This window comes from Lemur catta, chromosome 9 (genome assembly GCF_020740605.2).
Source record: "Lemur catta isolate mLemCat1 chromosome 9, mLemCat1.pri, whole genome shotgun sequence".
Taxonomy (NCBI): Eukaryota; Metazoa; Chordata; class Mammalia; order Primates; family Lemuridae; genus Lemur; species Lemur catta.
The window spans coordinates 65,780,491-65,801,995 of NC_059136.1; the positions used below are offsets into that span (position 1 = coordinate 65,780,491).

Sequence of the window (21,505 nt, forward strand, 5' to 3'; positions counted from 1 at the left end):
TTAATTTCAACCTCACTGATGGCAGTGAGGATAGTGGACAATGGAGGAAAAATCAGTTAGGCTAATGATCAGAAATCTATAGCCCACTTCAGGTAGATTTCTAATTATTCTGAATCATTGTTTTTAATCTAGAATTGATTAAAAATAGATTCCCAGAAAAACTTAAAAATAAAATCAAGCCACTAAACCCATTAGTGAGACAAGAATAACATTTAGCTGATATTAATGCCTAGCTTTCTTCTTATATTTTGAGTTCACTACTAAAAGCTTTTGCTATTTAGTCTATTTTTTTCTCACTGAGAAACCTTTTAAGATCAGAACAAAGAATATAATATTCTATGTAGTAGGAGCTCTTTTTGAAACAATGGAAACTTTTTTTCACATATGAATGTTTATTCATTATATTAGGAGAAAGAAATTCTTCATTAGAACATATTTTGTATCTGTTAAATATGAAAATAATCCAAATTTATATCTAAAATAATATTTCATGGCCTTTAATTCACAGGAGGTGCTATTTTAAAATAGAAGTATACTTTGAAACTGCTTAAGTTTAATTGAGAGACTAAAGCCAAATTTATCATTTACTCTTCTCAAACAAAAAGAGTAAATTCTCCTTTTGCATTTGCTAGGATCTGTTAATGGCATTACCCTTTCTATAGTTAATCAGCCAGGATCTAAACTCTAAAATTTACCAGCATTGTACTTTTGCATGCCTTTCTTACATCTAATCATATATCCTGTTCCTATATCAATCAATCAAGTAGCCAAGTATTTATTGAATGTACTACAATAATTGCTGGAAATAGTGGAAAACAATAGTCTTTGCTTCAAAGGAGTGTATAATTAGATTTGGAAACAAGATTAATATGCTAATGAAACAATTAGCAAAAATAACAGAAAATATTATATAATTAAATGGTACCTCTTGAAGACATAAACTGCAATTACAGAAATTTGGAGAGAGATGATGATCCAGGACAGAAGGAAAGGTTAGTAAATACATTTTAATCATCATATTACTTTGTGGCAGGTGCCTATGTATTATTACCAAATTTTGAAAAATGGGTTCTTACATTGGTTCCCTTTTACAGCCACTGAAAGTATAGTCCAATACATAGAAATGACCATCTGAAGTCTTTATAGCTAAATAGTGGAGGTATTTAAGCCCAAGCTTGTCAAGCCTTGGTTCTTTCCACATTGCAACACTGTTTCTTATGGAGTTGGGTGGACCTAGATGCCTGAAAAACTTTATTATGCAGAGTGGAAGGGAAAAGGTATTCAGGCAAAATGAGGTGTGGGGAAGCAGGAATTTATCCCTTCTCACCTCAAATATTCACTGGACTTGCAATATGTGCTATACACAATGCTGGGAATTAATGGAAAGAAAAATAGTAATGACCTCTGCTTTCATGGAGTTTAGACTAGGGGAGGTGAATACTAATGAAATAAACACATCATAAATATTAATATAAAATTATAACTAACATAGGTGCTGTGGAGAGAGGTTCATGCTACAATGAGAATGCAGAATGGAAAATCGGATCTAGTAAGGACAGTCAGGGCAGATTTTCATGAGATATACGTATGTGTGTATGATTACTTAAGCATGGAGAAAGATACACAAGATCACACTTTAGATGGTAAAGATTGGTTAACAGCAGTGGGATAAGGGTGGACAGTGGAAGAGGGAAAAATGCCAAGAGAAAATAGTTCTTCAGGATCAAAATAGAATGTATACGTTAGAAGTTATGGAAACCATATGCTATTGATGGTTATCTCAAGGTAGTGGGATTTCAGATGTTTGATGCTCTTTCTTATGATTTTCTATATTGTTTAAATTCTTTTTACAATAGTGATGTGTTATGTTTCTTATTTGTGGGTGTCTTAGTCCTTTCAGGCTGCTCTAACAAAATATTTTATACTGGGTAATTTATAAACAATAGAAATTTATTGCTCACAGTTCTGGAGGCTGGGAAGTCCAAGATCAAGGCACCAGTAGATTCAGCATATGATGAAGGCCTGTTCCTCGTAGATGGCACCTTCTACTTGTCCTCACATGGTGGAAGAGATAACAAACTCCTCAGGTCTTTTTTATAAGGGGATTCATCCCATTCCTGAGGGTGGAACCCTCATGACTTAATCACTTCTCAAAGGCCCTACCTCTTAATACTATCACCTTAGAGGTTATATTTCAACATATGAATTTCGGGGAGAAAAAAAAATTCAGACCATAGCAATAGGGGAAAATATTTTCCTAAGAAAATTGCTCTTGAAAACTTTCACTTCAAAAGTAAGCAATGACTTTCAGGTTATTTGTAATCTACATTTATTTTAAGAATTCTAAAATATTGAGGAGTCATAGATGAGAACAATTGTAATTATGTCATCAAACTGATGATTCTTGAGAATAATGTAGTTGTAAAACACAGAAAGCTTGTATTTAGGTAGTGGTAGTGAAGATTTAAAAAAAAAGACAGGATTGGTTGGTACATTGAATATGGGAGAAGAAACTGCTCAAGAAGCAAGCATCATGAATTTTAAAGAGACTGGATTACAATTTTACTGAATTGATTTCATCCATATGGTGGATAGTGGTGAAGTATGAGAAAACACTGCATTTGTGTGAATAAATAATTCACCTAGATTCTTCAGTAGACAATTTTTATTTTGAGTAGTAATTGATTTGAGTTCACCATTGACAACCGTATCATGGCTGATGGGAAGAGAGTTCAATTAAGATTTCAAAAGAATTCAAGCTCTTTATTGGGGAATAGATAACAACCCAAAAATAATTCTCTGGGTAAGATTAAAAATATAAAAAGACCTGAAAAAGTTTGAAAGCAAAAGTTCTTGATATAAATGATTAAAGGAAACAATAAAACTCTGAATGCTCTGAAGCACCGTGTAGAAAACAAGGCAAATGCAAAGTGATAGAATGGAGGGCGATAAGTCTAAAAGTAGATGATGAATTCCAGGTATAAAGGTAGAGGAGAGGGAGGGAAAATGTGCAAAGAATGAACACAATGTCCACAGAAAAAAAGAATAACATTTCTACATTGTAGAAACTCCCACACTGTAAAAACCCTACATAATAGATATAAAAAGAAAAGAGATAAAGGCAGCAATTAAAGCAATTACCTCTATACTGTACATCCAAATGTATTCTGCTACTGGAGAGAATTAACTATCTTTTCATGAGGATAAAATACCTGAAAGGGATTTTTAAAGCTGCCCTCGGAATATTTTGATTTCTGATATACAAATAGATAGCTAACAGGATAAAATTTTATTGCGGTGGCATGACAATGAAAAGAGTTTTGAGTTTTGTTTTTGGGCAGACTTGGGAAAATTCCAGGCCCTTACACATACTATCTGTATAACTTTGGGCAAGTTATTTAACTTCTCGTCTCAGATTGCTTAACACAGGCTGTGAATAATAATACATTGGTTTTTATGACCATTAAATAAGATGAGGCAAGTACATGGTACACAGTCATTTAATAAATGTATTTCCTTAGTTAGAAATTAAACTTATTCTTTAGAAGTTAAAGATTTTTTAGAAGTTATATATAAACTGTCTTGACACAAAATTTGACTTGACTATCATCTTCATGAGAAAAATTAGGATCAATTATTTTTTCAGAAATTGTAAGTTAGCACAACCTATTTCCATGTCATTTGAAAAAAAAATCCCTTTAAAATTCTCTCCTTTATAAATCTTCCAAACTATGCTAATATTCCTAATTATGAAGTAGAATTTTGTTTGTTGATTCTGTACTTTTCCTCCAGGGAAGAATCCTCTACCTCAATCCACACTGCAGATTGTGGAGTGGCCTGATTTAGGAGAAGGTGGTGATGCCAATGAAATGCCTTCGCAGGAAAGAAGTGTTTTAAAAGTAACTCTCGGGAAATAGGTTGGTTGGTTTTTTATTTTTTTCTCTCCATATCATTGTGAGCTAGAGAAAAATATTCTCAAAGCAAGTAAATGTTTTAGTAACTATTGAAGTGAAAGGTACATCTAAAAAAGGAGTGAAGAAAGAGGAAATCTGATGACCACAGGTTAGTTCTAATGTCCACATGGAATCGATAATGTAGATCTGGTAACAGATTAGAGTGAGTGCTGGTAAGACTGCCAGGTCTTACCTATACAGGTATAGGATATACCGTATACAGACATACTGCATAGGATATAATCAAAGAGTGATTCTCTTAGCCATGTACATAGTTCTTTCTAATTTTTAAATTCTCAAGAAATAAGTCGAATGTAATATGTGAGAACTATCCAGAATATCTAAACTAGGTGGGTGATTATGCAGAAAGACTAAGGGAAAAAAGACCAGGTGTTTCTAAGTCTGAGGCTTTGTAGTGCCTGAAGATACAAAGAGCTGGCAGGACCATAAGGGACAAAGAGGTTATCATGTGCATAGTTCCAGCAGTGAGACTGTGGGAAGGCAGGACCACTGGGAATAGACCGCAGTCAGATGGTCAGGAAGGGTGAGGGTGGTAGGGGCTAGGACCACGAACAGCTCAGTGGGACCAGGATGCCTGTCACAACAAAGGGTTCTCCCTGACTTCAGTCTCTTCGCTTATAGATAGCTTCAGATTTTCCTGGTTGACCCCCACAACTAGTAGGAACTCTCTGGAGTTCAAACTCCACCATGCCCCTTGTCCTCTCGGGAAGGGGATTATCTTCCTCTAAAATATGAGATGGCAAACAGAAGCCTTTGAGGCTGAATAAGCAGTTATTTGATCTGCAGGAAACTCAAGTTTTGCCTGTCCAGCATCTATTCCCCTTTATTCTGAAACAGGACCCTGGTTCCATATCGCATTATGTTTTCCTGAAGACTGTGATTTATTTAGGGATGTAGATGAGATCTATGCTGGGCTAACATGAGTCAAAACCAGAATTTTGCTGGGATTTTTGGGAAAGAAAAGAGGTTTCTCTGAGAGTTTGCCAAGCTGGTGGCAATATGAACCTTGAGCTTTTAGTAACCATCTTGACCTCTCAGCGAGAGGGTCCTCCCAAGAGAACAGCTAACACCGAGAAAAAAAGAGGCGAGAAATGACAGGAGACGGATTTCTAGCAGCCCCATTTGAGTACCGAGCTCCAGCACACATGAAAACTGTCTCTGGAGACATGAGCCAGATAATTATTTCCTTAAGTCAGCTTAACTAACGTTTCAGTCATACACAACCAGTAAGTCCTGCTTGCTACAGTGTCATTAGCCTTGCTGTGACTTCTACGAAGTACAGCCTAGGAGAAGTTGAGGAAAATCTGTCGAAAGAATGTTATTCTCTTTCTCTGCAGCTTTGTGGTTCCTCTGACTCCATCCCTGATTTGGCATCCAAAGAGTTCTGGAAATCATGCTGCCTCTCAAAAACAGCATACATCTGCTGGCCTTTATCTGTTCATGCCAAGAAGGCTACTAAGAGCCTGGAAAAAGATCAGCCCATTGCCTGGTTTCTATAGCTAAGCTTTGGTCATGGACAGAAAGAAACGTCCTATCTGGACTCTGTGTTATCTGCTAGTTTCCTCAAGGCCAGTTTGGGCCTCGTCTGAATATCTGGAGCTCCCTTCTGTGGAGGCTCCTTACCCGGATCTGTACTGCTGAAACTCAATCCTGGCACACCCAGTCTGTCCATTCCATGTTAGCCTCGTGTACTCTGGGACTTTGATTTTCACTTTTCTCTCTTAACATGTAGATACACTTCCCCTCTTTCTCTCTCTTCTGATTTCTTGCTTGTGCACCTCTCTGTCATGCCACACGTGCTTAGCTGAGCACCTCAGACTGTGGCCTACTCTATTCTCCAAGCACTGAAGTCTTGGTGCTGCCTTGTAAGTCTTCAGTTCTGGCACAGGCTATGTTAATAGGAAGGCTTGTCCATTATTGAAATTGCAATAAACTTTCTAGTTGCAATGCCATGCAAACTGTGCTGCATGCTTTTCAGAATAACCTGCTGCTTATTCCACAGATATTGATGCTGCCTTCTTTCCCTACTGCCCACGAAATATGTCCACTTAAGCAGTGTGATAAATAAGAGAGAAAGTGCCTTCATCAAACAGCTCATCAAGCTTTAGAATTTATCTGTCATACACAAATACAGGATGAGCAAATTTTTTCATTTGTTTGTTTCAGAAGGAATAAAATTCTGCCATCTGAAATGAATCCTTCGATACCATTTCTCTCCAGGTATTATGGGACTTTGTCTCAGCACTGGTGCATGAAAACTGTCTTCAAATATTAGAACAACTTGTCATAAAATATTCATATTCTGAATGGCTCTAAGGAGCAGAACCAAGTGGAAATTTGGAGAGACCAATTTCAGTTTAGTTTAAGAAAGAACTTTTTAGATTTTCGGTGCTAGCTCAAGATGGACCTCTTTTAGTATGTGGTGATACTTCTGTTGCTTTGGTGTGCTTCACAGTGATTTAACAAGCACTGGGTTAATCCCACTGCTCAGCACCACCACCCCCCAAATTATTTTAGTTTGGAAGAAAGAATATTTGATTATAAATCAGTCATCTATTTCTAGTCATAGACCCCCATCTGAGGGCTCTGGGATGCTTTTCTGTATGTTCACTTTCTGACCCAGAAGCAAAACTTCCATCTGGTCTACCATTTGGTCTACCCTGACAATCTGGAACTCCAAAGTATAGTATCCTAGGAAAATTGCTTTGGGTCCCCAGGGGATCTTTTCCCTCCCTCTGCCATGACTAACATCATAAGCATTTATGCTAAACTCTTCATGTTTTCCTATAATTGACTGCAAAATGTAGACTGATTTTCTGAGGAGTTGAGAACCCTTTTGATGAACCATGGAAGTTTCCTTTTGAACTAATGATCTTCGCTCTATTTATTCTTGCTTTATAACTGCTATAGTGGTCCCATTTTGAAAGCTACCAACCCGTAGATTTAGTTTTTGCGAATATTGTCTTTTTTTAAAAAAAAAATGAGGCTTGAGAAAAATCTGTGAAATCATGAAAGTTTTAGTAAGATGGACATGACATTCTTCAGAATAATTCCAAATATTAAATTGTATGTACTTCCCTTAAAGCTTGGACATTTAAGGTTTTCGGCAAACATATTTTGACCTTCTTCTCCTTTGCCATGCCACATATCCCAAGTGCCACCCACAGAAACAAGCAGGTCTTTTGCTCCACACTCAACCAATTACTCTTTGAAAGATAAAACTCAAGAAAATTCTCCAAATGTTCAAACATAATGGAAAAGATCTGCCAATTTAAAATAATCATTAAAAAGGTGATGGAAAGTTAGGCTTCCAATTCCTTCTTATTTCTCCTACTTTTACTCAGGGTTCTCATCACTTCTAAATTCTCTGCTCTGGATGAAATCTTCAGACTGTATAGATCAGGAATATAATTTCTGGTAGAACATTCGCTATACTAGGATTCTGATATAACATCAAACAAATAGGATGATTCATGGAATTCTCATTAGAATAAGATTACATAGAGTGTTGAGATTAAGCTCATCTCCTGGGCAGGCTGAGAGGCTGACTACAGCTCACAAGATACTTTCCTTAACATGGAGGAACATGTGCTTCATACAGGTAGTTTGTTTTGAAATACATCAAAAATATCCTCTCTGATTCAGACCTGAAATACTTCCAACCTTGGTAATACTCATATACTGAAATCTTTACATAATTTCAAAACTATAAATTCTCATGAGGTTGGATGTGTTTGGGGTTTGTTTTTCTGTTTCTCTATCTTAGTTTACTTGCATTCATGAAGAAAATTTGACTGAAAAGATCTGAGTAATTCCAGGGTATGGGGAAAAAAAAAACTGCAGTGAAGACCAATATCCCTTATGAATACAGATGCAAAAATTCTCAGTAAAATCCTAGGTGAATCCAGGTGCTTATGAAGAAAATAATCCATCACGACCAAGTGGACTTCATCCCAGAGATGCAGGGATGGTTCAACATACACAAATCTATAAATATAATACACCACATAAGTAGAAGCAAAAACAAAGACCATATGATCCTCTCAATAGATGCAGAAAAAGCATTTGACAAAATTCAGCACCCTTTTGTGATAAGAACATGTAACAAAATAGGCATAGACAGGGCCTACTTAAAAATGATACAAGCCATATATGACAAACCCATAGCCAACATCATCCTGAACGGGGAAAAATTGAAAGCATTCCCACTTAGAACTGGAACCAGACAAGGTTGCCCAATGTCCCCACTGTCCCCACTGCTATTCAACATAGTGCTGGAAGTCCTTGTGAGAGCAATCAGGCAAGAGAGCAGAATCAAGGGTGTCCAAATAGGGAAAGAAGAGATCAAACTCTCACTCTTTGCTGATGATATGATATCATATCTAGAAAACCCCAAGGATTCAACCAAGAGACTCCCGGAACTGATAAATGAATTCAGTAAAGTCTCAGGATACAAAATCAATACACACAAATCAGAGGCATTCATATATGCCAATAACAGTCAAACTGAGAACCAAATCAAAGACTCAATACCCTTCACAATAGCAACAAAGAAAATAAAGTATCTAGGAATATATTTAACTAAGGAAGTAAAAGACCTCTACAGGGAGAACTATGAAACACTGAGGAAGGAAATTGCAGGGCATGTAAACAGGCGGAAAACCATACCATGCTCGTGGATCAGAAGAATCGACATTATTAAAATGTTTATACTACCCAAAGTGATCTACAGATTCAATGCAATCCCTATTAAATTACCAACATCATTTTTCACAGATATAGAAAAAATAATTTTATGCTTTGTATGAAACCAGAGAAGACCCTGTTTAGCAAAAGCAATTTTAGGCACAAGACAAAATGGGAGGTATTAATTTACCAGACTTTAAACTATACTACAAGGCTGTGGTTATTAAATCAGCTTGGTATTGGCACAAGAACAGGGACACAGACCAGTGGAACAGAACTGAGAATCCAGATATAAAACCGTCATCTAATCTTTGACAAAGCAGACAAAAACATACACTGGGGAAAAGAATCCTTATTCAATAAATGGTGCTGTAGGCTGGGTGTGGTGGCTCACGCCTGTAATCCTAGCACTCTGGGAGGCCGAGGTGGGAGGATTGCTTGAGCTCAGGAGTTCGAGACCAGCCTGGGCAAGAGCAAGACACCCGTGTCTACTAAAAATACAAAGAAATTAGCCAAACAACTAAAAGTAGAAAAAATTAGCCAGGTATGGTGGCATGTGCCTGTAGTCCCAGCTACCCAGGAGGCTGAGGCAGGAGGATCGCTTGAGCCCAGGAGTGTGAGGTTGCTGTGAGCTAGGCTGACGCCACAGCACTCTAGCCCAGGCAAGAGAGTGAGACTGTCTCAAAATCAATAAATAAATAAAATAAATGGTGCTGGGAAAACTGGGCAGCCACATGTAGAAGACTGAAACAGGACCCACACCTTTCACCTCTCACACAAATCAAATCACGGTGGATAACAGACTTAAGGTGCGCAACTATTAGAATTCTAGAAGAAAATGTGGGAAAAACTCTTATTGACATTGGCCTAGGCAAAGAATTTATGAAGAAGACCCCAAAGGCAATCACAGCAACAAGAAAAATAAATAAATGAGACCTGATTAAATTAAAAAGCTTCTGCATAGCTAGAGAAACTGTCACGAGAGCAAACAGACAACCTACAGAATGGGAAAAAATTTTCACAGGCTACACATCTGATAAAGGACTGATAACTAGAATCTATTTAGAACTCAGGAAAATCAGCAAGCAAAAATCAAACAACTCTATCAAAAAGTGGGCAAAGGACATGAATAGAAATTTTTCAAAAGAAGACAGAAGTATGGCCAACAAACACGAAAAAAGGTTCAACATCTCTAATCATCAGGGAAATGCAAATCAAAACCACAGTGAGATATCACTTAACTCCAGTGAGAATGGCCTTTATCAAAAACTCCCAAAACAATAAATGTTGGTGTGGATGCGGAGAGACAGGAACACTCATACACTGCTGGTGGGACTGTAAACTAGTGGAAAGCAATATGGAGATACCTTAAACAGATACAAGTAGACCTACCATTTGATCCAGCAATCCCATTATTGGGCATCTACCCAAAAGAACAAAAGACATTCTATAAAAAAAAATTTGCACCCGAATGTTTATAGCAGCACTATTCACAATTGCAAAGATGTGGAAACAACCCAAGTGCCCATCAATACATGAATGGATTAATAAAATGTGGTATATGTATACCATGGAGTACTACTCAGCTATAAGAAATAATGGGGATATAGCACCTCTTGTATTTTCCTGGATAGAGCTGAAACCCATTCTACTAAGTGAAGTATCCCAAGAATGGAAAAATAAGCACTACATGTACTCACCATCAAATTGGTTTCACTGATCATCACCTAAGAGCACATTTAGGAATAACATTAATCGGGTGTTGGGCAGATGTTGGGTGGTGAGGGGATGGGTGTATACATACATAATGAGTGCGATGCGCACTGTCTATGGGACGGACACGCTTGAAGCTCTGATTCGGGGAGGGTGGGGACAAGGGCAATATATGTAACCTAAACTTTTGTACCTCCATAATATGCTGAAATTAAAAAAAAAGAGAATTTCTTAAAAGAAAATATTGTTTTTTTAAAATTAAAGATCAAAGAAATAAATGAATGAAATGAAAGAGAAAAACCAGAGTTAGATTTGGAAGTTATGACTGCTACCTAAAGTGTATGGAGAGAGCAGTATATATTTTTTTAGTTGTCAAAAGTTTTTTTTTTTTAGTTGCTGCATCACTCTATATTTGTAGTTGGCTCATTTGAAAGCTACCTATAAAACATAACCTTTGAAAGCCTGCAGATTTACCTCATGGCTTTTTATGTCACTTCACATGGAATAATTTACTTAATTTCGATATATAAAATATCTTAATTATATTGTACTATAGATAACTGCTCTAATTACACTTCTAAATAATATTTGCTGCTTGTGATCAAGCATACTATTTTAAGAATATTCTTCATGAGACAAAAGAGAAAAATGTAACCGGCAAGATATGCTCTCAGTATTTTCCTTCTTTCTTTCCAAGTATTTTCAAAGTGGATATGTCACTTTTCAAACATGGCAAATTTAATGTTTGTAGCACAGAGACTTGGGTTTCCATAGCTGGCAGGAATGAGCTGAGGCAACACTGTCTTAGAACATACTTTTACAGGGGACAGAGTCCTACTCAAATAAGAGCAAGAAGATACAGTGTATTAAGCAGACACTGATTTAATGGATTCCAAGGTGAAGCTAAACATCTAGACATCAGAGGGACGGGGCCTCAGGGGCCTCAGCAGCAGATGTCCATGGACTCTGACTTTCATAGCCCCCCACGAACAGTGAGAGACGGTGAGTCTGGTTGGTTTGGTCCAGCCTAGGTGTGACTGGCTCCTTGAGACCAGGCTGTACTTTTGATTAAATTAAAATAGTCAAGGATGTTGAGTAGTGGCAGTGACAGGATTTGGGAGGAGTGCATATTTCCTTAGAAGGTGTATGGAAGGGGAAAAATAATTGGCATATATAGTAGAATCACTAAAATAATTATTAATAAAACTTGGGTCATTCAAAGATAAAAGTTATCACTTGCTTCAAATACAGCTCTGGAATTTGTGTGTCAATGTTTGAATTAATCTCTGTAAAACATCAAAGCCTGGCACTGACATACTTTTTTTAAAAGAGGAATTTCATGAATATAATTTAGAAGTCTCTACATAATATACTGTAGCTCCAAATTAGGTTGAACATCATTAGGATCTGAAACAACTTAATGTTATTACTAATGCATGTGAGAGTAACTGGTACTAATAATTATTCCTTTAGACTTTCTGTATAAATCATTACCTATACTTCCTTAGCACTTAGAAATCTTAAAGCTATGCCAAGTCAACCAAACTGATAAACATATAAATAAAATAGTAAATCCGGGCCAAGAAGATCTACTGAAAAATTTATTTTTCATTAACACTGGTAAATATGCATTGAAAAATCTTCATGATGCCAATTCTGAAACTATGACACTCAATAAATGTTTGAAATCTAGATATTAAAACTTTAATAATAATGTAATGAGGTAGAACTAATCAGCATGCATGATGAAGTATTAGCATCTCAACTTCCAATATACGAGCCACAAAGGGAGCTTCTATTCTTTTTTCCTTTCAAGCATCATTTCTTAGTACGGTACAACATGGTTTCTTCTCTTTCATGAATAAACATTCTTTCCCAGTAGTAATTTAAGGATTCAACTAAAATCATCTGTATTCTTCCTCTATCTTTACCACTTTAAGCCTGTCCTTCAGTAAGGCCATAATGACCTGCAAAGATGTTGCTCCCTGGCTCAAGTTCTTTAATAGCTTTCCCTGGCCTGCAGGACAAAGCTGAAACAGTTTTGCAACCACAGAATGCAAATTCCTTCTAGTCTACTGTGTTCTTTTCTCTCCAGATTCATCTCCTCTCACTCTCAGCCTTACAGTTGACACTTCAGTAGTAAGAAAATACTTGTCACTCCTACTCACTTTCTGCCCTTAGTCCTTTGCTCGTGCTCCTCCCTCCCATTGGAATATTCTCCTCCCTACCTACCCCTTTCTTTACAGAAGGAATTTCTACTCTCCCATAATGACTCAGCTCCTGTGAACATTCCCTGAGCCTAACAAACTGGGCTAAAATTCCCTCCATGTGATCCCAAAGTGTCCTGTGCATCCCTCAATCACAGCATTTATGATATTACATTGACATTATTAATTAGTGGCTCTGTTTCCCCACTAAACTATATGCTGGCTCCAAGTTGGACCACCAATACCTACGAGGGACTTGGTAGGATAGATTTGTTGAACAGAATGGAACTTCTGATACAGTTACCCATCAATACTGTTTCTGACAGGAGAATCTTAAGCCATTTATTTCATAAAGAATTTGAGACTCCACTGAAGAAACTTACAAATTGGTTGTTATAAAAATATTCAGCTGCCTGAGAAGAGTGAATTTAATCTTTTAATTTTTCTTAATAGTTAGCTTTTAGAAAATGTCTGTTTATAGATACAGCCCAAGAGCATTTTCTTTGCATGCTGGTTCACTGCCTGGAACCATCTCAGCACTTTGCCTAAAGCAAGATAGTGATTGTTTAAGCAGTACACACACTGATGGGTCTCAAGGCATGGCTGAAATGGTGGTTTTTCACATTAGAGTTTTATAATTGTGACTGTCACAAATAATGTGATTTGTTTCAATCAGCCAACACAAGCAGCTCATTTCTGTCTGTTCTATATTCTAAAGTCCTCATTATCTTATATTTTTAAGCATAGTAAGAATATAAATAGAAGCTTCATAAATGTTATACTCAATGCAAGAGAGATATCTGTATAGGTAAACAAATAAAATGGATAGATCACTGTATACATTGACTATTCATTCACAGATAATTCTGTGTCCTGCATTACCTGCATTTCTCAGGTAATAGTGATTTGGAATTCAGCACACCTGAATTGTCCAGATAATTGCTATTAACGCAATGCTTCCGTTTCACTATGTTAATCTAAGAACAGCCTACGAACAATTTTTAAACACAGCAAATTGAGATGAAGCTTTAGTATCAAGGCAACATTCTACTTTTTTATCAATGATAGAATCAGAATTATTTCTAATGTATAATTTTGTTTTACATTCAGCAAAAAGGGCACAATCTAAAACCATGTTACAGCAGCTCCCTACAAAAGATCATTATTTTTCGATTGAAATTCAGTCTTTCAAAGCATTTTAGTTATTAAAGAGCAGGTATCTCAGAATTAAACATAGGCAAACATGACAAAATGAACCCTTTACATCTCGCCTCCCTCTCTCCTTCATGGGTATATAATCATTCACACTCTCTCGTTCTCATTTACAGAATCCTGCAATAAAAAAGCTCCTTACTTAGTATTATGCGTATCGATGGTATGGAAGAGCTCGTGTAATTCTTCTCCACTGAGAACACCATCTGCAAAATACGCTTTGAATTCTTCAAAGGATAATTTTCCATCATCTGAAATGATAAGAACAGACAGAAGAGAAGCAAATTATTTCAACTTTGTACCTTGTTTTATCTTTTGATTTTTAAAACTTTGCCCAAATGCTTGTGCATGTATATTTGCGAATGTACACACATTTATTCAAAAAGAAAGAACAGTTGAAGGTGTTAAATATAAAAATAATTTAATATATCTTTATAGTACATAAAACGCAGATGTATACTCTGATGAAATATAAGTCTACATATTTTGGGATATTTTTTAATTTGTTCACATAACATTTAACATTTAATGAGCCATTAAACTGGCCATACAGAAAAGATATCCACACAACCACATAAAGAGCTCAACACAGGGTCAATTATTGAGGTGTTTTCCCTTCATGGTACCAAGTACATATAGGACCTAGCAGATTGCAGGATAAATACTATATGTTTAATAAATGTACATTGATTAAATAGATGCTTGCGTGAGGATATCAGAGTTGCTATTACAGTCCAACAAACTATGTTCATTCCTATAACCCTTTAAACCAATGAGTACTTTTAAAGCCAAACACAGTTTACTTATTGTGGGACACAAAAGTAAAACCCAGTCAGGGAGTCTAATAAAAGAGACAGGATGTACAGACATAAGTATATTACACAGTAGAACATAGTAAATGCAATGAGATAGGCACATTTTAAATGTATGGGAGTTTGGGTAATAAAAGATTCTTTTTATCTGGGGGCATGAGAGGTTTAGTAGCATGTGCACCTGACTTTGAACAACAGGTAAAATCTGGATAAGCAAAGATGGAAGAAACATATTAATAACAGGAAAAAGACTTGTAGAAAACACAGAAGCAGCAAATCAAGAGAAATGAACGGTCTTGAAGGGAGAGAGAAGCATCCTTATAACTGTGCAAGAAGCTGGTTTGTCAGTTGTCTCAGATAAACTGCCAAATGACTGTAAGTGATGGAATGACCCTTTCCATTTACAATGAGAACACTAGGGTCTCAGGAGGATGGAATTTCCCCAGGGTCACAAAACTCCTACGATGTGATCCTACCAACAATACCATACTGAATAAAGCAGAATTTATCTTTGAGTAGAAGACATGATTTAATAGCATTGGGTCTTTGAGAGTCACTGAAAACATTTTTTTTCCTCAAAATATGGCCCACAGACTGCTTAGAGTGCTGTCGAAATGCAGATTCCTGGGCCCTATAAGCAAATCAGAATCTCACAGAGGGCACAGAGGGGTAGGAAAACAAGAATTCAGAATTTTTAACGACCTATGTGATTCCTTCTTACACTTGTGCTGCAAAGATAAAACATAGGCCTAATCATCAAATTACTGATTTTTATTCAGATAAGGACTTAAAGACTATAACATTTTCAAAAATCCTTATTTGTAAAATATAAAGACCCCCAAGAGGTTCTGTAAATAAACTGTATTTAATTTTGCTTTTTAATTTAATAGGCACAAAATCTTCCAGTTAATTCTTGCCAGCAGTTAACCGGGCAAACATAGCCTTACAGGTGGAATAAATCCAGATTTGGATCAAGCACGGAATAAGTTCCTGACCTCCAGCGACCCGGATCAGCCTAGCACAGCCATTCAGACACCGCAGCAACCCATTACAAAATGAAGTCTAAATCCACCGGGCTCGTGGGTTGTCTGATTCTGTGTTTCTGATTTTGAATGAGTTATTTTAGTTTCATACCTTGTATGACTATTTTAAACTTGAACCACATGTAACCTGGTGAATATCCTAGACTAGACTTAGTGTGATATTTCTACTGTGTATCTCTTTGATGAAAAATATATGGCCAGGTTGGGAAGCACACAAACCAGAACTAGGTATTGGTCAAAGAGAGAAAGGGAAAGACCTTTTCCTCTACTGTATAAAAAGAGAAAAAGAATGAAAGAAAGAAAAAGAAAAACAGAAGTCAACCCACTATTTACATCTCTACCACTATGATGTGTAATGAATGCAATACATACATATTCATAATGGAATATGTTTTCCATGGTGAATATTTAATAGTTCTCAGGTGAGCTGAACCAGGCTATTCCAGAACTCTGGCTGCCTGTGCACCCTGTGGATAGGGTGGGCCTCTGTCATAGTGCTTTATAATTATGATAAGTGATTTCAAATAATAATGTGCATGCTATCAAATAAAAGCATTGACTAACAAATGCTCTGATGATTCTCTGGAGCTAAAAGACATTTTTTTTAAAAAAAAAAACAAAACAAAACTCTGATTGGGAAAAATATATAAAAAGAAAAAGGAAGCATTGAATTACAGTCCTGGTTTGAAGGGGGTAGAGTATGTTTTGAAAGCTTTTTACCACATGCAGGATCCTGAAATTCTTCACTTCAGGCTGCCACACTTCTAAACAAGCAATTGCAAAGAGTTACATCTGAATAGTTCTAGACTAGTATCTTAATGTTAAACAAAATTATTATGTTTTTTTAAAGAAAGGAACAGAAAAATGTTCCCTCGCAATGTAATTCTGTATTAATAAAGCAATTATAAATTTTTGTTAAAAACATTTTATTTCCACTTCAATTTTCCTACTGATATTTTCTTTGAAAAACAACACAGTTCAACTTTAATTTATACTGGCTTGGCTCACAGAATGCCAAATTTTGTGAGGTCTGATTTCCTATGGTAATAAATCTTAACTTTTGCCACCAAAGGGCACAGGTTTTTCAACCTTTTCTAGTAGAATTACATGCTTTTCCTGAGTTTGTACTGAAAATAATTAGCCTCTTTCTGCTTTATTTTAAAATTATTCTAGCCTTATCTTCCACATTTCACTAATTTTTGAAATGGAGGCAGCAGAGTGCAGTTGCTTAGAACACAATATTTGAACAAAGATAATCTTGGGTTTTAAACATGGATTTGTCATTTGCTAGTAAAGCACTTTAATCCATTCTTTCATCAGATATTTATCAGGATCTTACTATGTGCCAAACACTGTGTTTTGTGTTAAAAATATAGGTTGTCAATGGAAAAGAAGCCAAACTCTGTAAAATAATTTAAAAAGATTTATTCTGAGCCAAGTTTGAGGACCACGACCCAGAACCACACCCAAGAAGCCTTGAACAATTGGACTCACTGTGGTTGATTTACAGTTTGGTTTTATATATTTCAGGGAGAGGAGAATTACACATAAAGTCACAAATCAATACATGGAAGGTGTACATTGGTTTGGCCCAAAAGGTGGGGCATCTCAAAGCAGGGCCTTCCAGATTATAGATGAGTTTAAAGACTCTTTGATTTGTAATTGGTAAAAGAAATGAAGCTTTGTCTAAAGGCTTGGAATGTTTAAGTTAAGGTAAGGAAGTCTGTAATCAGAGACAACCCACTGGACACATACACAGACTCAAGTGATCTATTAAGTAAACTGAGGACCTGCAGGTGTGGTTTAAGCTTTGTCTTGCATAGCCTTAGGCCGGGTAATGAATTACAAAGGATATCTGCAAGAAAGGAAGGGGAGCATGATGAGGTGTGTCTGACCTCCCTTCTCATGGCCAGCAACACAGCTTTAGGGTGTTTCTGGGGTCCCCTTGGCCAAGTGGAGGTCCATTCAGTCAGCTGGGGAGGCTTAAAATTTTATTTTAGTTCACAAGGTAAACAAGTCCTTATGGATCTTGTAATTATGAAGGAGGATATAGCAAATCCACAGCCAAGTCTGATAAGAACAATTCTAGGATACACAGGGTGAGGTGAGAGCATTAAGAAAAAAAAAAAAAAAAAACCACCAAAAAACTAGTCCAGATGTAAGGGGATAAGAAAGGTTTCCCAGAAGAGGTGACACTTGTGGTGAGACACAAATGAAAAATGGGAGTGAGTGAAGGAAGATCTTTAAAGAGAAAGAGTATTCCAGGCAGAGCGAATGCAAATGACTAAGCTAGGAGACAGAAAGGATATGGGGTGGAAATTGAAAAGAAAAAGTAGTATACTTAGGTTAAGAGTATATATATGGAGGAAAGGAGAAGTCAGAGAGTTAGATACAGAGAGGAAACATCATGAGAAACCATAAAAATCACGGTAAAGAGTTTTAATTTACCCCAACCATGCTCAGGAGCCATGGTCATATTTTAGAAAGCTTACTGCAGTTACACTAGATAGAGTGCAGTGTAGAGTTATGCTTTGAGAAGAACTGCTAAGAGGACATTGCAAAATTCCCCACAAAAAAATCAAAGGTGGCAGAAACTTTGGTGGTGACAGTGAGAATATAAAGAAGTGGACAGGTTTGTAATCTGTTTAGGAAATGGGATCAAAACAAAATGGGGATCAGTTAGAGGTGATGGGTGAGAAGAAGCAAATTAGTCAACAATGAGACTCACTTTCCAGGATTAAGCAACAGATGGATGGTATCACTGTTCATTGCAAGAGAAAACACTGGGCAAAAGCATAGAAGAACTACAGAGTGATCTTGTGGATCTGTTGAAATTAGAGGTGCTTATGGAATAAGCAGAGGCATCTAGTGCACAGTAGGATTATATGGGTCTAGAAAAGTCAAGGGGAGATGTGGGTTTGAAATGTATGCTTGGGAGTTATCAATATATAGAATTAAGGACTTAGGCAGTTATTCCAGGGAGAAGGCCTACAGTGAAGAAGAAAAGGGTACAGAATGGACTTTGGAAATGCCAACTAAATTCTTTTAAGTTCAGATTTCATAAATGCTTGACTATTGCAAGGATGAAGTGAGAGACTATATAGAAAAAACTTAGCACAGTCCCTAGCACATAGTAAGAAGTTCAACAATAGTAAGAGTTGCCAAGTGAAGATCATTTATGTGTTTTTAATTCCCATATTCTACTCTTCCATGAATACTTATTTGGTACATACAGAAAATGGATATTTAACATGTTTGTTTAATGATAGAAATTTTATTTTATTTTTGTTAGGGAATCAGGTTTTGTACATCCCCAAACTGGAGCACATTTTTTTTAAACAGCTCTTTAAATACTCATTTAATATCTCCTTCAAGTTGCATCCACAAATACGCCAACAGCTAGAGATCTGATCTATTACCCCTCCCCCATAGCAATTTTAGTCTAGTTTGTGTGAGGATTTAAAATAATTATGCTTTCAAAGCACTAGCTTTTCTTTTATGTATTTAACATTTTTGAACACTTTGAATATGGTAGTTTGTTAAGATCAAAACACTAAAATATGATCATCTTCAATAGTAATAACAGAATCCCTGGAACAAAATGAACACCTGCAAAGCATTACTGAATTAATACACAAAGGACAGCATATACTTTGTATGTATATGCAAATTTTAGAGGCAGAAATAAAAAACAGCAGCCTTGTTCCTAAAATGAAGTTAAGTTGTAAATTTAAAAAATTATAATATATTTATATTTTATTAAACTTAATAGATAAAACACTATCAAATGTGCATATCAACTTGTACAAGTCATTTAATGTCATTATATATTAGTTTCTTTATCTCTAAATAAAGACTCCCTCCTGTTCTGACCTTCTAATGTTATATGCTGTAAAACTTACTAACAATATATAAATGGTAATAAAATAGAAGCTCTTCCTGTTGTAGCTCCAACATGTAAAGATGTCACCATTCTTCTCCTTAAAACAACAAAAAAAGGTAAACAAACTGAAATTCAATGTCTTTTCTTGGAATCCTCTTAAAACTGAGCTCAAAGGGCAAATCGCTACCCAAAATCTATAAAGGCAGGCAAAACCAAACAATCATAGCCAAGATCTTTTTACCTGGAGGAGAAGCTGCTGGAGCCATAAACTGATAGAAACACTTAAATAGTAATTTTGATGACTTGCTGGAGACTGAGTGTGGGCTGGGAAGAAAGGGAGAAATTCCTGGGGCTGCCTTTGGGGAGCCTCCACAGTTAGGTGGGCTTGACCTCTAGGAACCCCACCAGGTTCTCAATGAGGAGGCAAGAAATATCCCCCTTCTTCCCTGGCAGGAGAAGGGCTTGGAAGAGTAGTTATGAAAGATAGCCAGAGTGTTCTCCATAACAAAGGTCTACTCTCTAGGGGCAAAGACTTGACCAGAGCCCTATCCCACCTGGGGGGAAGGGCATTTCTCCCACTGCAATATCCACTATTGTCCCTGTCTCAACTAAGCCTAGGTAGGGGGAGCTAAGAAACATTTGCAAAGGTGGCAGCTCAGGGACACACACTCACTAAAAAAGACTGGGATTTAATCATGACATGTAGACAATATATGCTGCCCCACTCCTTACCACCACACCAGCAGGGATCCTGTATAATAATGGTGAATTACAGCTGAAAGAGCTGCCAAACTCAGACTCTGTTTGAGGAGGAGGACTTAGGAAAGCTCAAAGTCAACAGAGGAGACAAAAAGATACAAAAGAAATTTGCAGCCTCTGGAACCTACCACTAGAACAGACATTAAACACAGCCCAACTCTCAGTATGATTATCATAAATCCTTATACTAAAGACCTAGTTATCTGAGTACCTATTACTTGATGAATCATATCTGGCCTGTGCACACAAAAAATTACAAGTCATGCTAAAATGCAAGGAAAAGCATGGTCTAAAGAGATGAAACAAACATCAGAACCAGACTCAGATATGACATAAAAATGGAATTATCAAACAAGAAATTTAAAATAACTATGATTAACATGTTAAGGGCTTTAATGGGAAAAGTAGACAATATGTAAGAAGAGATGGGTAAGGTAAGCAGACAGATGAAAACTCTAAGAAAGAATCAAAAGAAAATACTAGAATTTAAAAAAACTGTAACAGAAATGAAGAATGTTCTTGTTGGGCTCGTCAGTGGACTTGACACAGCTGAAGAAAGAGTCAGGGAACTTGAGGATATTTTAATAGAAATGTCAGTACTTTTCTTCCCCTGTGACAATTTTATTCTAGCTTTTGTGACCACTTAAAAATGATCATTCTTTCAAAACACTGATTTCTGAAACTGCAATGCACAGCAAAAAAAAAAAAAGGAATTAAAAAAAAAAATCCCAGAATATCTAAGAACTCTGGGAAATTGAAAAGGTGTTATATTTAATTAGAATACCAAAAGAAGAAAGAGAGTACAGAGCAGAAATATTTGAAGTAACAGTGGACAAGAATTTTCTGAAATTAATGACAGAAACCAAATCACAAATCCAGGAAGCTGAGAGAGTACAGCAGGTATATCAGATTCAAACTAAAGAATACCAAAGACAGAGGGAATTTAGAAAGAAAGGGAAGAAAACAACAAATATCTCATCTGTAGAGGACGAAGGATAAGAATTACAGTTACAGTGGATGTCTTGTCCACAACTGTGAAAACAAGAAGACTATACACTGAAATTTTTAAAATGTTAAAAGAACACACCACAATTTAAAATTCTATATCTAGTGAAATTATTATTCAAAAGTTAAGGTGAAATAAATAATTTCTCAAACAAAACTGAACAAATTAATTGCCAGAAGAACTGCCCTGCAAGAAATGTTAGATGTTCTT

The 21,505-nt window shown here is 36.4% G+C and overlaps 1 protein-coding gene across 1 annotated transcript in view; it reads right to left on the reverse strand.

The window, feature by feature from the left end:
• The window catches only part of NECAB1 (N-terminal EF-hand calcium binding protein 1), a 144,322-nt gene that overhangs the window by 100,379 nt on the left and 22,438 nt on the right, over nt 1-21,505 (reverse strand). Inside the window, exon 3 of the mRNA XM_045561815.1 lies at nt 13,935-14,043. Coding sequence (XP_045417771.1) covers nt 13,935-14,043 — 109 coding nt within the window. The remainder of the gene's footprint in view (nt 1-13,934; nt 14,044-21,505) is intronic.